We start from the raw sequence: 18295 nt of genomic DNA on the forward strand, positions 1-18295 counted from the left end.
TTGCAAGTACAAATCCCCGAGCTGACAAGGTACCCACTGTTCTTGTTCCTAGGCCGTCATTGAAAATAAGAATTTGTTCTTAACTGACTTGCCTAGTTAAATAAAGGTAAAATAAATTTAAAAAAATAGTAGTATACAGTAATATAGCAATACCACAGGTCTATTTCTCACCTGGTCCTCAAAAGAAAGTGCCTGTCCCACGTCACGAGGGAACCCATCAATCACGATCCCGCTAGCGTCTGGAATCTTCATGATCTTCTGTTTAATCTCAGTGATGGTGGTCTCCTGTAAGGAAATAGAGCTAGTATCAAAACAGAAGTCTACAACCAACAGGAAAAAAAACACTGTAGTACAGTGAAGATGCTGATCCAGAGACTAACAGTTTAGTTTTCCACTGCCCTGTGTGTTGATGCTGCCCTGTGTGTTGATGCTGCCCTGTGTGTTGATGCTGCCCTGTGTGTTGATGCTGATCCAGAGACTAACAGTTTAGTTTTAGCATGACATGTTCTCCCATGGCTAGAGGAGCTAGGATGTTACTGCACAGTTTGCTCAAATCAACAGGGAAAATGCATGATTTAGTTTAAATACGGGACATGAGTAACAATCTAATCTAAAAAATAACCCTGAACAGCTTCTACCCCCAAGCCATAACACTGATGAATAGTTAGGTAAATAGTTAACCTCTATATATCTATGTCAATTACCTCGTACCCCTGCACATCGACTTGGTCCTGGTGACCCGTATATATATAGACAAGTTATAGTTTAATCATTGTGTATTTATTCCTTGTGTTATTATTAATCTATTGTTGTCCACGTTGTGAAGGGCCCCATAAGCAAGCATTTCACTGTTAGTCTATACCTGTTGTTTATGAAGCAGGTGATGAATAAAAATATGATTTGATTTGGCAAACACACACACACACACACACACACACACACACACACACACACACACACACACACACACACACACACACACGCACACACACGCACACACACGCACACACACGCACACACACACACACACACTGTCCACCAGCCTTAATCAGTTAAATGGACAGAACAGGTCGTGGTTCTATCAGCTAAGTGAGGACGAGGAGATGGGGTGTTTGTTGCTCATAAAGACACAGTGGGCCACACAGGACCCAGCCTTGCGTCCCAAATAGTACCCTATTCCCTATACAGTGCACTACTATGGGTCCAGGGTCCATAGGGTAGTGAACAAAGTAGTGCGCTATATAGGGAATAGGGTGCCTTTTCAAGCAGCTGACAGCTGAGTCATGGCTGGCAGACAACCAGGACGTTGGTAATGAGATGCGAGAATAGAACAATCCCTCCCATCAAGATAATGTATTTATTTAATATGTATTTATTAATTCTTATTTCCAATGACGGCCTACCGGGGAACAGTGGGTTAACTGCCTTGTTCAGGGGCAGATTGACAGATTTATACCTTGTCAGCTCAGGGGATTCGATGCAGCAACCTTTAGGTTACTAGTCCAACGCTCTAAATACTAGGCTACCCTGCAGCCCGTCAAGATAATGTTAGCCCGTCACGATAATGTTAGCCCGTCACGATAATGTTAGCCCGTTACGGTAATGTTAGCCCGTCACAATAATGTTAGCCCGTCACGATAATGTTAGCTCTTCATGATAATGTTAGCCCGTCAAGATAATGTCAGCACGTCACAATAATGTTAGCCCGTCACGATAATGTTAGCCCGTCAAGATAATGTTAGCCCGTCATGATAATGTCAGCCCCTCACAATAATGTTAGCCCGTCACGATAATGTTAGCCCGTCATGATAATGTCAGCCCGCCAAGATAATGTCAGCCCGTCAAGATAATGTCAGCCCGTCACGATAATGTTAGCCCGTCACGATAATGTTAGCCCATCACGATAATGTTAGCCCGTCACGATAATGCTAGCCCGTTACGGTAATGTTAGCCCGTTACGGTAATGTTGCCCTGTCAAGATAATGTTAGCCCGTCAAGATAATGTTAGCCAGTCAAGCTAATGTTAGCCCGTCAAGATAATGTTAGCCCGTCAAGATAATGTTAGCCCGTCAAGATAATGTTAGCCCGTCAAGATAATGTTAGCCCGTCAAGATAATGTTAGCCCGTCAAGATAATGTTAGCCCGCAACGATAATGTTAGCCCGTCACGATAATGTTAGTCCGCCAAGATAATGTTAGTCCGCCAAGGTAATGTTAGCCCGCCACGATAATGTTAGCCTGTCAAAATAATGTTAGCCCGTCACAATGTTAGCCCATCAAGATAATGTTAGCCCATCAAGATAATGTTAGCCCGTCAAGATAATGTTACCCCATCATGATACTATTAGCCCATCAAGACAATTTTAGCCCATCGAGCTAAAGACAGGTCCCAAGGCAGGTCTTAGAAGTGACTCATCCAACCTGCATGGTTCATTGGACGAACTCCACTACACCCTTATTTGACCTTATCGTCATCTTCATCATCTTCCTCATCCTCTTCCCAATCCTCTCTGTAGTAACCCCAGGTGCAGGTACAGCTCATATGTATTGCACTATACAGGGACCAGGGGACTGGATACATTATACAGGGACCAGGGGACTGGATACATTATACAGGGACCAGGGGACTGGATACACTATACAGGGACCAGGGGACTGGATACATTATACAGGGACCAGGGGACTGGATACACTATACAGGGACCAGGGGACTGGATACATTATACAGGGACCAGGATACACTATACAGGGACCAGGATACACTATACAGGGACCAGGATACACTATACAGGGACCAGGATACACTATACAGGGACCAGGGTACACTATACAGGGACCAGGATACACTATACAGGGACCCGGATACACTATACAGGGATCAGGATACACTATACAGGGACCAGGATACACTATACAGGGACCATGATACACTATACAGGGACCAGGGGACTGGATACATTATACAGGGACCAGTATACACTATACAGGGACCAGGATACACTATACAGGGACCAGGATACACTATACAGGGACCAGGGGACAGGATGCACTATACAGGGACCAGGATACACTATACAGGGACCAGGATACACTATACAGGGATCAGGATACACTATACAGGGACCAGGATACACTATACAGGGACCAGGATACACGATACAGGGACCAGGATACACTATACAGGGACCAGGGGACTGGATACACTATACAGGGACCAGGATACACTATACAGGGACCAGGATACACTATACAGGGACCAGGATACACTATACAGGGACCAGGATACACTATACAGGGACCAGGGGACTGGATACACTATACAGGGACCAGGATACACTATACAGGGACCAGGATACACTATACAGGGACCAGGATACACTATACAGGGACCAGAATACACTATACAGGGACCAGGGGACTGGATACACTATACAGGGACCAGGATACACTATACAGGGACCAGGATACACTATACAGGGACCAGGATACACTATACAGGGACCAGGATACAATATACAGGGACCAGGATACACTATACAGGGACCAGGATACACTATACAGGGACCAGGGGACTGGATACACTATACAGGGACCAGGATACACTATACAGGGACCAGGATACACTATACAGGGAACAGGATACACTATACAGGGACCAGGATACACTATACAGGGACCTGGATACACTATACAGGGACCAGGATACACTATACAGGGACCAGGACACACTATACAGGGACCAGGGGACTGGATACACTATACAGGGACCAGGATACACTATACAGGGACCAGGATACACTATACAGGGACCAGGATACACTATACAGGGAACAGGATACACTATACAGGGACCAGGATACACTATACAGGGACCTGGATACACTATACAGGGACCAGGATACACTATACAGGGACCAGGACACACTATACAGGGACCAGGGGACTGGATACACTATACAGGGACCAGGATACACTATACAGGGACCAGGACACACTATACAGGGACCAGGACACACTATACAGGGACCAGGATACACTATACAGGGACCAGGATACACTATACAGGGACCAGGATACACTATACAGGGACCAGGATACACGATACAGGGACCAGGATACACTATACAGGGACCAGGGGACTCAATACATTATACAGGGACCAGGACACACTATACAGGGACCAGGATACACTATACAGGGACCAGGATACACTATACAGGGACCAGAATACACTATACAGGGACCAGGATACACTATACAGGGACCAAGAAACACTATACAGGGACCAGGATACACTATACAGGGACCAGGATACACTATACAGGGACCAGGGGACTGGATACACTATACAGGGACCAGGATACACTATACAGGGACCAGGATACACTATACAGGGACCAGGATACACTATACAGGGACCAGGATACACTATACAGGGATCAGGATACACTATACAGGGACCAGGATACACTATACAGGGACCAGGATACACGATACAGGGACCAGGATACACTATACAGGGACCAGGGGACTGGATACACTATACAGGGACCAGGATACACTATACAGGGACCAGGATACACTATACAGGGACCAGGGGACTGGATACATTATACAGGGACCAGGATACACTATACAGGGACCAGGACACACTATACAGGGACCAGGATACACTATACAGGGACCAGGATACACTATACAGGGACCAGGATACACTATACAGGGACCAGGATACACTATGTAGGGACTACATCCAACTCCCTGTGGGTGACTATCTATGTACTAAACAGGGAATAGGGATTAGGGATTAGGGAATAGGGATTAGGGAATAGGGTGAGACAAGCATACCTGAGGTGCCAGCTCCCCATTGGTGATGATCTTGGCGATGAGACTCCACTTCCTGTTGCTGGTGGCATTGTGAATCATCTTCTTCCTGAGCAGCTCTCCTACAGAGACATACTGGAACCCATAGCACGCTGCTATCTTCAGACTCTGGGTTCCCTTACCACTGCCTGGCCCTCCTGGAGAGAGAGAGAGAGAGAGAGAGAGAGGGTGAGGGGAGGGTATAGGTGTAGTGATGAGAGGGTGAGGGGTGGGTATAGTGATGGGAGGGTGAGGGTGGGTATAGTTGTAGTGATGGGAGGGTGAGGGGTGAGGAGTGGGTATAGGTGATGGGAGGGTGAGGGGTGGGTGTAGGTGTAGTGATGGGAGGGGGAGGGGTGGGTGTAGGTGTAGTGATGGGGGGGTGAGGGGTGGGTGTAGGTGTAGTGATGGGAGGGTGAGGGGGAGGGAAGGGTATAGGTGTAGTGATGGGAGGGTGAGGGGTGAGGAGTGGGTATTGTGATGGGAGGGGTGGGTATAGGTGTAGTGATGGGAGGGGGAGGGGTGGGTGTGGGTGTAGGTGTAGTGATGGGGGGGTGAGGGGTGGGTGTAGGTGTAGTGATGGGAGGGTGAGGGGGAGGGAAGGGTATAGGTGTAGTGATGGGAGGGTGAGGGGTGAGGAGTGGGTATAGTGATGGGAGGGGGAGGGGTGGGTATAGGTGTAGTGATGGGAGGGTGAGGGGTGGTTATAGGTGATGGGAGGGTGAGGGGTGGGTGTAGGTGTAGTGATGGGAGGGTGAGGGGTGGTTATAGGTGTAGTGATGGGAGGGTGAGGGGTGGGTATAGGTGTAGTGATGGGAGGGTGAGGGGTGGGTGTAGGTGTAGTGATGGGAGGGGGAGGGGGAGGGTGGGTGTAGGTGTAGTGATGGGAGGGTGAGGGGTGGGGATAGGTGTAGTGATGGGAGGGTGAGGGTGAGGGTGAGGGGTGGGTATAGGTATAGTGATGGGAGGGTGAGGGGTGGGTGTAGGTGTAGTGATGGGAGGGGGAGGGGGAGGGTGGGTGTAGGTGTAGTGATGGGAGGGTGAGGGGTGGGGATAGGTGTAGTGATGGGAGGGTGAGGGGGAGGGGAGGGTATAGGTGTAGTGATGGGAGGTGGAGGGGTGGGTATAGGTGTAGTGATGGGAGGGTGAGGGGTGGTTATAGGTGTAGTGATGGGAGGGGGAGGGGTGGGTATAGGTGTAGTGATGGGAGGGTGAGGGGGAGGGGAGGGTATAGGTGTAGTGATGGGAGGGTGAGGGGTGGGTATAGGTGAAGTGATGGGAGGGTGAGGGGTAGGTGTAGTGATGGGAGGGTGAGGGGTGGGTATAGGTGAAGTGATGGGGGGTGAGGGGTGGGTATAGGTGAAGTGATGGGAGGGTGAGGGGTGGGTATAGGTGAAGTGATGGGAGGGTGAGGGGTGGGTGTAGGTGTAGTGATGGGAGGGGGAGGGGTGGGTGTAGGTGTAGTGATGGGGGGGTGAGGGGTGGGTGTAGGTGTAGTGATGGGAGGGTGAGGGGGAGGGAAGGGTATAGGTGTAGTGATGGGAGGGTGAGGGGTGAGGAGTGGGTATTGTGATGGGAGGGGTGGGTATAGGTGTAGTGATGGGAGGGGGAGGGGTGGGTGTGGGTGTAGGTGTAGTGATGGGGGGGTGAGGGGTGGGTGTAGGTGTAGTGATGGGAGGGTGAGGGGGAGGGAAGGGTATAGGTGTAGTGATGGGAGGGTGAGGGGTGAGGAGTGGGTATAGTGATGGGAGGGGGAGGGGTGGGTATAGGTGTAGTGATGGGAGGGTGAGGGGTGGTTATAGGTGATGGGAGGGTGAGGGGTGGGTGTAGGTGTAGTGATGGGAGGGTGAGGGGTGGTTATAGGTGTAGTGATGGGAGGGTGAGGGGTGGGTATAGGTGTAGTGATGGGAGGGTGAGGGGTGGGTGTAGGTGTAGTGATGGGAGGGGGAGGGGGAGGGTGGGTGTAGGTGTAGTGATGGGAGGGTGAGGGGTGGGGATAGGTGTAGTGATGGGAGGGTGAGGGTGAGGGTGAGGGGTGGGTATAGGTATAGTGATGGGAGGGTGAGGGGTGGGTGTAGGTGTAGTGATGGGAGGGGGAGGGGGAGGGTGGGTGTAGGTGTAGTGATGGGAGGGTGAGGGGTGGGGATAGGTGTAGTGATGGGAGGGTGAGGGGGAGGGGAGGGTATAGGTGTAGTGATGGGAGGTGGAGGGGTGGGTATAGGTGTAGTGATGGGAGGGTGAGGGGTGGTTATAGGTGTAGTGATGGGAGGGGGAGGGGTGGGTATAGGTGTAGTGATGGGAGGGTGAGGGGGAGGGGAGGGTATAGGTGTAGTGATGGGAGGGTGAGGGGTGGGTATAGGTGAAGTGATGGGAGGGTGAGGGGTAGGTGTAGTGATGGGAGGGTGAGGGGTGGGTATAGGTGAAGTGATGGGGGGTGAGGGGTGGGTATAGGTGAAGTGATGGGAGGGTGAGGGGTGGGTATAGGTGAAGTGATGGGAGGGTGAGGGGTGGGTATAGGTGAAGTGATGGGTGGGTATAGGTGTAGTGATGGGAGGGTGAGGGGTGGGTATAGGTATAGTGATGGGAGAGTGAGTGGTGGGTGTAGGTGTAGTGATGGGAGGGTGAGGGGTGGTTATAGGTGTAGTGATGGGAGGGTGAGGGGTGGGTATAGGTGTAGTGATGGGAGGGGGAGGGGAGGGTATAGGTGTAGTGATGGGAGGTGGAGGGGTGGGTATAGGTGTAGTGATGGGAGGGTGAGGGGTGGTTATAGGTGTAGTGATGGGAGGGTGAGGGGTGGGTATAGGTTTAGTTATGGGAGGGGGAGGGGTGAGGGGTAAGTATAGGTGTAGTGATGGGAGGGGGAGGGGGAGGGGAGGGTATAGGTGTAGTGATGGGAGGGTGAGGGGTGGGTATAGGTTTAGTTATGGGAGGGGGAGGGGTGAGGGGTAAGTATAGGTGTAGTGATGGGAGGGTGAGGGGGAGGGGAGGGTATAGGTGTAGTGATGGGAGGGTGAGGGGTGGGTATAGGTGAAGTGATGGGAGGGTGAGGGGTGGGTGTAGGTGTAGTGATGGGAGGGTGAGGGGTGGGTGTAGGTGTAGTGATGGGAGGGTGAGGGGTGGGTATAGGTGAAGTGATGGGGGGGTGAGGGGTGGGTATAGGTGAAGTGATGGGAGGGTGAGGGGTGGGTATAGGTGAAGTGATGGGAGGGTGAGGGGTGGGTATAGGTGAAGTGATGGGAGGGTGATGGGTGGGTATAGGTGTAGTGATGGGAGGGTGAGGGGTGGGTATAGGTGTAGTGATGGGAGGGGGAGGGGTGAGGGGTGGGTGTAGGTGTAGTGATGGGAGGGTGAGGGGTGGGTATAGGTGTAGTGATGGGAGGGTGAGGGGGAGGGAAGGGTATAGGTGTAGTGATGGGAGGGTGAGGGGTGAGGAGTGGGTATAGTGATGGGAGGGGGAGGGGTGGGTATAGGTGTAGTGATGGGAGGGTGAGGGGTGGTTATAGGTGATGGGAGGGTGAGGGGTGGGTGTAGGTGTAGTGATGGGAGGGTGAGGGGTGAGGAGTGGGTATAGTGATGGGAGGGGGAGGGGTGGGTATAGGTGTAGTGATGGGAGGGTGAGGGGTGGTTATAGGTGATGGGAGGGTGAGGGGTGGGTGTAGGTGTAGTGATGGGAGGGTGAGGGGTGGTTATAGGTGTAGTGATGGGAGGGTGAGGGGTGGGTATAGGTGTAGTGATGGGAGGGTGAGGGGTGGGTATAGGTGTAGTGATGGGAGGGTGAGGGTGAGGGTGAGGGGTGGGTATAGGTATAGTGATGGGAGGGTGAGGGGTGGGTGTAGGTGTAGTGATGGGAGGGTGAGGGGTGGTTATAGGTGTAGTGATGGGAGGGTGAGGGGTGGGTATAGGTATAGTGATGGGAGAGTGAGTGGTGGGTGTAGGTGTAGTGATGGGAGGGTGAGGGGTGGTTATAGGTGTAGTGATGGGAGGGTGAGGGGTGGGTATAGGTGTAGTGATGGGAGGGGGAGGGGTGGGTATAGGTGTAGTGATGGGAGGGTGAGGGGTGGGTATAGGTGTAGTGATGGCAGGGTGAGGGTGAGGGTGGGTGTAGGTGTAGTGATGGGAGGGTGAGGGGTGGGGATAGGTATAGTGATGGGAGGGTGAGGGGGAGGGGAGGGTATAGGTGTAGTGATGGGAGGGGGAGGGGTGGTTATAGGTGTAGTGATGGGAGGGTGAGGGGTGGTTATAGGTGTAGTGATGGGAGGGTGAGGGGTGGGTATAGGTTTAGTTATGGGAGGGGGAGGGGTGAGGGGTGGGTATAGGTGTAGTGATGGGAGGATGAGGGGTGGGTATAGGTGTAGTGATGGGAGGGTGAGGGGTGGGTATAGGTGTAGTGATGGGAGGGTGAGGGGTGGGTATAGGTGTAGTGATGGGAGGGTGAGGGTGAGGGGTGGTTATAGGTGTAGTGATGGGAGGGTGAGGGATGTTTATAGGTGTAGTGATGGGAGGGGGAGGGGTGGGTATAGGTGTAGTGATGGGAGGGTGAGGGGTGGGTATAGGTGTAGTGATGTGAGGGGGAGGGTGAGGGGTGGTTATAGGTGTAGTGATGGGAGGGTGAGGGATGGGTATAGGTGTAGTGATGGGAGGGTGAGGGTGAGGGGTGGGTATAGGTGTAGTGATGGGAGGGTGAGGGGTGGGTATAGGTGTAGTGATGGGAGGGTGAGGGTGGGGGTGGTTATAGATGTAGTGATGGGAGGGTGAGGGATGTTTATAGGTGTAGTGATGGGAGGGGGAGGGGTGGGTATAGGTGTAGTGATGGGAGGGTGAGGGGTGGGTATAGGTGTAGTGATGGGAGGGTGAGGGGTGGGGATAGGTGTAGTGATGGGAGGGTGAAGGGTGGGGATAGGTGTAGTGATGGGGGGTGAGGGGTGGGGATAGGTGTAGTGATGGGAGGGTGAGGGGTAGGTATAGGTGTAGTGATGGGAGGGGGAGGGTGAGGGTGGGTATAGGTGTGGTGAGGGGGAGGGGTGGTTATAGGTGTAGTGAGGTGAGGGTGAGGGGTGGGTATAGGTGTAGTGATGGGAGGGGGAGGTGTGGGTATAGGTGTAGTCTGTCATAGTTGAAGTGTACCTATGATGAAAATTACAGGCCTCTCTCATCTTTTTAAGTGGGAGAACTTGCACAATTGGTGGCTGACTAAATACATTTTTTTGCCCCACTGTATACTGTATATACAGTGTTGTAACGATGTGCAAATAGTTAAAGTACACATGGAGTAAAACAAACATACAGTCAATAACACAATAGAAAAGTCTGTTTACAGTGTGTGCAAATGAGGTGAGATAAGGGAGGTAAGGCAATAAATAGGTCATTGTGACAAAATAATTACAATATGGCAATTAAACAGTGGAGTGATGGATGTGCAGAAGATGAATGTGCAAGTAGAGATACTGGGGTGCAAAGGAGCAAGATAAATAAATAAATACTGTATGGGGATGATAAGCATTTTGCTACGGCTGGCCATGCTTTCCACCTGGCTACCCCTACCCCGGTCAACAGCACTGCACCCCCCACAGCAACGTGCCCAAACCTCCCCCATTTCTCCTTCACCCATATCCAGATAGCCGATGTTCTTAAAGAGCTGCAATATATGAACCACTACAAATCAGCTGGGCTAGACAATCTGGACCCTCTCTTTTTAAAATGATCTGCCGAAATTGTTGCAACCCCTATTACTAGATTGTTCAACCTCTCTTTCGTATCGTCTGAGATTCCCAAAGGTTGGAAAGCTGCCGCGGTCATCCCCCTCTTCAAAGGGGGAGACACTCTAGACCCAAACTGCTACAGATCTATATCTATCCTACCCTGCCTTTCTAAGGTCTTCGAAAGCCAAGTTAACAAACAGATCACCGACCACTTTGAATCCCACCGTACCTTCTCCACTATGCAATCTGGTTTCCGAGCTGGTCATGGGTGCACCTCAGCCACGCTCAAGGTCCTAAACGATATCATAACCGGCATCGATAAGAGACAGTACTGTGCAGCCGTATTCATCGACCTTGCCAAGGCTTTCGACTCTGTCAATCATCACATTATTATCACAATCCGACTCAAGAGTCTTGGTTTCTCAAATGACTGCCTCGCCTGGTTCACCAACTACTTCTCTGATAGAGTTCAGTGTGTCAAATCGGAGGGCCTGTTGTCCGGACCTCTGGCAGTCTCTATGGGGGTGCCACAGGGTTCAATTCTCAGGCCGACTCTTTTCTCTGTGTACATCAATGATGTCGTTCTTGCTGCGGGTGATTCTTTGATCCACCACTACGCAGACAACACCATTCTGTATACCTCTGGCCCTTCTTTGGACACTGTGTTAACTAACCTCCAGACGAGCTTCAATGACATACAACTCTCCTTCCGTGGCCTCCAACTGCTCTTAAATGCAAGTAAAACTAAATGCATGCTCTACAACCGATCACTGTCCGCACCTGCCCGCCCATCCAGCATCACTACTGCGGACGGTTCTGACTTGTGAATATGTGGACAACTACAAATACCTAGGTGTCTGGTTAGACTGTAAACTCACCTTCCAGACTCACATTAAGCATCTCCAATCCAAAATTAAATCTGGAATCAGCTTCCTATATCGCAACAAAGCCTCCTTCATTCATGCTGCCAAACATACCCTCGTAAAACTGACCATCCTACCGATCCTCGACTTTGGTGATGTCATTTATAAAATAGCTTCCAACACTCTACTCAACAAATTGGATGCAGTCTATCACAGTGCCATCCATTTCATCACCAAAGCCCCATATACCACCCACCACTGTGACCTGTATGCTCTCGTTGGCTGGCCATCGCTTCATAGTCGTCACCAAACCCACTGGCTCCAAGTCACCGACAAGTCTCTGCTAGGTAAAGCCCCACCTTATCTCAGCTCACTGGTCACCATAGCAACACCCACCCGTAGCACACGCTCCAGCAGGTATATCTCAATGGTCACCCCCAAAGCCAATTCCTCCTTTGGCCGCCTTTCCTTCCAGTTCTCTGCTGCCAATGACTGGAACAAACTGCAAAAATCCCTGAAGCTGGAGACTCATATCTCGCTCACTAGCTTTAAGCACCAGCTGTCAGAGCAGCTCACAGATCACTGCACCTGTACATAGCCCATCTGTAAATAGCCCATCTATCTAACTACCTTATCCCCATACTGTATTTATTTATCTTGCTCCTTTGCACCCCAGTATCTCTACCTGCACATTCATCTTCTGCACATCTACCATTCCAGTGTTTAATTGCTATATTGTAATTACTTTGCCACCATGACCTATGTAACTCCCTGATCTTACCTCATTTCCACAGAATGTATATAGACTTTTTCTACTGTATTATTGACTGTATGTTTGTTTATTCCATGTGTAACTCTGTGTTGTTGTTTGTATTGAACTGCTTTGCTTTATCTTGGCCAGGTCGCAATTGTAAATGAGAACTTGTTCTCAACTTGCCTACCTGATTAAATAAAGGTGAAATACATTTTTTTAAATAATAATTTCTCTCTCCCGCCCTATCGCATTCTCTTTCACCCTCCCTCCCTCTCTATCTTTTACCCCCCCCCCCCCCCCCCCCCCCCCCTCCCCCCACTCTCTCCTTTCTCCCACACAGCCAGAGGTGGGTATAGAACACAGAGAAATACGATTTACTTATTTTGGTGCCATTCAGAAAGCTGCCAGAGCCCGAGGCCTAGGGCATTATGAACTGCTAGCAGTAATCTATAGTGAGCTCCAACAGCATTGGGACTGTGACCATCGTTGTTGTTGTTTTGGCTCTGTACTCCAGCCCTTTGGATTTGCAATGACACAATGACTATGAGGTTAAAGTGCAGATTGTCAGCTTCAGTTTGAATGTTTTCAGCTGTACAACTGACTTTCCCCTTTACTTTTCTATTCTCGTCTACAATAAAAAGGGACTCCAAAATGACACAATACGCTATTTACCATTTATTTCTACTGGGCACAAAATAATCAGAAACACAACCAAAACAAACAGAAAATGCACCCAACAGATGTGTAGAGTCACAAGCTTGATGTCGTCATTGCATGCTAGGAATACTAAACTTTAGGCTACTTTAATACACATTCATTTAGTTAATTTTGGGTCTCCTAGAATGGGGGCACGATGCACAAAAAGTGATGTAATTTATAAACGGTTCACCCGATGTGGAGGAACATACACTGACAGTCTGCACTCGTAGAGCTGCACTCGTAGAGCTGCACTCGTAGAGCTGCACTCGTAGAGCTGCACTCGTAGAGCTGCACTCGTAGAGCTGCACTCGTAGAGCTGCACTCGTAGAGCTGCACTCGTAGTCATTATGTCATTTAAAATCCAAAGTACGTACAGAGCCAAAGCAACAAACCATGTGTCGCTGTCTCAATGCTGTTGGAGCTCACTGCACTGTACGTACTGGCTTTAATCTGTTTCTACTGTCAATCCCTCTCCTTTCCCTCAGGGCCACAAGGTCCTCAGCACGGCTGGTTTTTGATTCTAACCCTAATCTATTTCTATGATAAACTAGACCCCTCTCCTTTTCCTCATAACCACAAATTCCTCTAACCCTCCAACTCCCAAGCGCATGGCCAATCAATCAAACAATCAAGCAATCCCTATATTATATATCATCTATGTGTTGTAGACTATATCATATATCATCTATCTGTTGTAGACTATATTATATATCATCTATCTGTTGAACCTATGGGCCCTGGTCTATAGTAGTGCACTATATAGGGAATAGGGCTCTGGTCTAGAGTAGTGTACTATATAGGGAATAGGGCTCTGGTCTATAGTAGTGTACTATATAGGGAATAGGGTTCTGGTCTATAGTAGTGTACTATATAGGGAATAGGGCTCTGGTCTACAGTAGTACCACTATATAGGGAATAGGGCTCTGGTCTAGAGTAGTGTACTATATAGGGAATAGGGCTCTGGTCTATAGTAGTGTACTATATAGGGAATAGGGCTCTGGTCTATAGTAGTGCACTATATAGGGAACAGGGCTCTGGTCTATAGTAGTGTACTATATAGGGAATAGGGCTCTGGTCTATAGTAGTGCACTATATAGGGAACAGGGCTCTGGTCTATAGTAGTGTACTGTATAGGGAACAGGGCTCTGGTCTATAGTAGTGCACTATATAGGGAACAGGGTGCCATCAGGGTGCAAGTCAAGGTGAACTGATAGTGTAGTCGAGGCTGTAAACTGGGACATACAGGCGGAAGTTAATGACGTGTGATCAGTGACAGGATAGGTGTGATACGTATCTAGCAGCGTGAATGGAACGTCCTTTGTTTCCTGCCGGCCTTATCCTCTTAAGGAAGAGAAACCATCCATAGAACTCACCATGGAAACCAATACAATCCTTGATAGCCATGGAATTTACCTACAGTTTTTGTTTTTCTCTCCCCTTGTTCAGATGGCAAAGGGAAGGAACAGTCACAGACAGAAATGCCCACGTCCTGGCACACACACACACATACTGTAGGCAGCAGGCATGCATACTCACACACCTACGCACCCCAAAGGTTAAAGGTTATGGTCTGGGTTAGAGGTCACAGTGCTAGGGTCGGTGCTATGGTTAGGGTCAGGGATAGAGGTTAACAGTGTTAGGGTCAGTGCTATGCTTAGGGTCAGGGTTAGAGGTTAGGCTGCTAGGGTCGGTGCTATGGTTAGGGTCAGGGATAGAGGTCACAGTGCTAGGGTCGGTGCTATGGTTAGGGTCAGGGTTAGAGGTCACAGTGCTAGGGTCGATGCTATGGTTAGGGTCAGGGTTAGAGGTCACAGTGCTAGGGTCGATGCTATGGTTAGGGTCAGGGTTAGAGGTCACGGTACTAGGGTCGGTGCTATGGTTAGGGTTAGAGGTTACAGTGCTAGGGTCGGTGCTATGGTTAGGGTCAGAGTTAGAGGTCACAGTGCTAGGGTCGGTGCTATGGTTAGGGTTAGAGGTTAAACAGAGGGTCAGGTTGTTTACCGATGATGAGGATGACTTTGGGTCGTGGTCTGGAGGGGTCGAACACCTCGTACTCCTCGATGAGTTCAGCGGTCTCCGACAGGTCTGAATCACTCTCAATGGAGAACTGGCTGATGGGAGGGAGGCGGTCGTAGCGCCGGTATGGGAAGTTGGGACTGTCTGGGAGCACTGAGGGGAGAAAACACACACAGGTGAGCAGGCAGGCACACACACACACACACACACACACACACACACACACACAAACACACACACACAGACACACACCCAGAAATTGTTATTCAACAAGAGCTTGTTTCTTACATGTTTCTATTACCACTTTGATCCACATCAGTTCATTGACTAATGAATTAACTAACACAACGCTGAATTAGTCACATACTATAAGATACAGCACTAAGAGGGACAGACACTGTACTGGCTATGGCTTTAGGTACCATGACAGACCATCAGGCCAATGTTGTAACAGGGGAAAGAACAGAAACTCTTGGTCTCTTGACAATAGAACAGTCATCTTAATAAATGAAACAGACCCTTAAAAGCCAATCAATGTATTTATGTATAGTGCGAACAGCGTCACATTCAATCAATTGAACAATCAATCAAGGAATCATCCCTTATATCGAACCCTTTCATTTCAGAATGGCAGTGTTCATAAAGCAACCAGCCTCGCAATCAATCAAATTGAAAATCAATCAAAAATCATTTTCAGAAAAGGATTTTAGGATCAAATTTGGTAAACTGTTTAACTGCAGCTTAACAGACACAGGCAAATCAAGAATAAACATTATGGAAAACCTCAAGCTGAGCCACACAGTGCCAAGTCTCAGACTCAACATCAAACCAAACGACCAATTTCTCTTTCCAGACACTTTGCATCTGTTTCCCTTCTATCAGCACCTGAGGGTGAAACATGTTCCACAACGACTGGCTCTGACTGCGTCCCTGATGCCACCCTATTCACTACTACTATAGACCAGAGCCCTATTCACTACTACTATAGACCAGAGCCCTATTCCCTATATAGTGGTACTACTATAGACCAGAGCCCTATTCCCTATATAGTACACTACTATAGACCAGAGCCCTATTCCCTATATAGTACACTACTATAGACCAGAGCCCTATTCCCTATATAGTACACTACTATAGACCAGAGCCCTATTCCCTATATAGTACACTACTATAGACCAGAGCCCTATTCCCTATTATAGTACACTACTATAGACCAGAGCCCTATTCCCTATATAGTACACTACTATAGACCAGAGCCCTATTCACCACTACTATAGACCAGAGCCCTATTCCCTATATAGTGGTACTACTATAGACCAGAGCCCTATTCCCTATATAGTGGTACTACTATAGACCAGAACCCTATTCCCTATATAGTACACTACTATAGACCAGAGCCCTATTCCCTATTATAGTACACTACTATAGACCAGAGCCCTATTCCCTATATAGTACACTACTATAGACCAGAGCCCTATTCCCTATATAGTACACTACTATAGACCAGAGCCCTATTCCCTATATAGTACACTACTATAGACCAGAGCCCTATTCCCTATATAGTACACTACTATAGACCAGGGCCCTATTCCCTATATAGTGCACTACTATAGACCAGAACCCTATTCCCTATATAGTACACTACTATAGACCAGAGCCCTATTCCCTATTATAGTACACTACTATAGACCAGAGCCCTAGTCCCTATATAGTACACTACTATAGACCAGAGCCCTATTCCCTATATAGTACACTACTATAGACCAGAGCCCTATTCCCTATTATAGTACACTACTATAGACCAGAGCCCTATTCCCTATATAGTACACTACTATAGACCAGAGCCCTATTCCCTACTACTATAGACCAGAGCCCGATTCCCTATATAGTACACTACTATAGACCAGAGCCCTATTCCCTATATAGTACACTACTATAGAACAGAGCCCTATTCACTACTACTATAGACCAGAGCCCTATTCACTACTACTATAGACCAGAGCCCTATTCACTACTACTATAGACCAGAGCCCTATTCACTACTACTATAGACCAGAGCCCTATTCACTACTACTATAGACCAGAGCCCTATTCACTACTACTATAGACCAGAGCCCTATTCACTACTACTATAGACCAGAGCCCTATTCACTACTACTATAGACCAGAGCCCTATTCTCTATATAGTGCACTACTATAGACCAGAGCCCTATTCCCTATACAGTACACTACTATAGACCAGAGCCCTATTCCCTATATAGTACACTACTATAGACCAGGGCCCTATTCACTACTACTACAGACCAGAGCCCTATTCCCTATATAGTGCACTACTATAGACCAGAGCCCTATTCCCTATATAGTACACTACTATAGACCAGAGCCCTATTCCCTATATAGTACACTACTATAGACCAGAGCCCTATTCCCTCTATAGTGGTACTACTATAGACCAGGGCCCTATTCCCTCTATAGTGGTACTACTATAGACCAGAGCCCTATTCCCTATATAGTACACTACTATAGACCAGAGCCCTATTCCCTATATAGTGCACTATTTTAGACCAGAGCCCTGTTCCCTATTCACTACTACTACTATAGACCAGAGCCCTATTCCCTATATAGTACACTACTATACACCAGAGCCCTATTCCCTCTATAGTGGTACTACTATAGACCAGAGCCCTATTCCCTCTATAGTACACTACTATAGACCAGAGCCCTATTCCCTATATAGTACACTACTATAGACCAGAGCCCTATTCCCTCTATAGTGCACTACTATAGACCAGAGCCCTATTCCCTATATAGTACACTACTATAGACCAGAGCCCTATTCCCTATATAGTACACTACTATAGACCAGAGACCTATTCCCTATATAGTACACTACTATAGACCAGAGCCCTATTCCCTCTATAGTGGTACTACTATAGACCAGAGCCCTATTCCCTCTATAGTACATTACTATAGACCAGAGCCCTATTCCCTCTATAGTGCACTACTATAGACCAGAGCCCTATTCCCTACTACTATAGACCAGAGCCCTATTCCCTATATAGTGTACTACTATAGACCAGAGCCCTATTCCCTATATAGTGGTACTACTATAGACCAGAGCCCTATTCCCTCTATAGTACACTACTATAGACCAGAGCCCTATTCCCTCTATAGTGCACTACTATAGACCAGTGCCCTATTCCCTACTACTATAGACCAGAGCCCTATTCCCTACTACTATAGACCAGAGCCCTATTCCCTCTATAGTGCACTACTATAGACCAGAGCCCTATTCCCTACTACTATAGACCAGAGCCCTATTCACTACTACTATAGACCAGAGCCCTATTCCCTACTACTATAGACCAGAGCCCTATTCCCTACTACTATAGACCAGAGCCC

At 48.6% G+C, this 18295-nt stretch overlaps 1 protein-coding gene across 1 annotated transcript in view; it reads right to left on the reverse strand.

Moving 5' to 3' along the window:
• ak5 (adenylate kinase 5) overlaps nt 1-18295 on the reverse strand; it is a 149090-nt gene that overhangs the window by 119486 nt on the left and 11309 nt on the right. Inside the window, exons 3-5 of the mRNA XM_036966543.1 lie at nt 14879-15046; nt 4848-5020; nt 172-285 (exon numbers count right to left, since the gene is read on the reverse strand). Of these exons, the coding sequence (XP_036822438.1) occupies nt 172-285; nt 4848-5020; nt 14879-15046 (455 nt within the window). The remainder of the gene's footprint in view (nt 1-171; nt 286-4847; nt 5021-14878; nt 15047-18295) is intronic.

Source organism: Oncorhynchus mykiss, chromosome 28 (genome assembly GCF_013265735.2).
Source record: "Oncorhynchus mykiss isolate Arlee chromosome 28, USDA_OmykA_1.1, whole genome shotgun sequence".
Taxonomy (NCBI): Eukaryota; Metazoa; Chordata; class Actinopteri; order Salmoniformes; family Salmonidae; genus Oncorhynchus; species Oncorhynchus mykiss.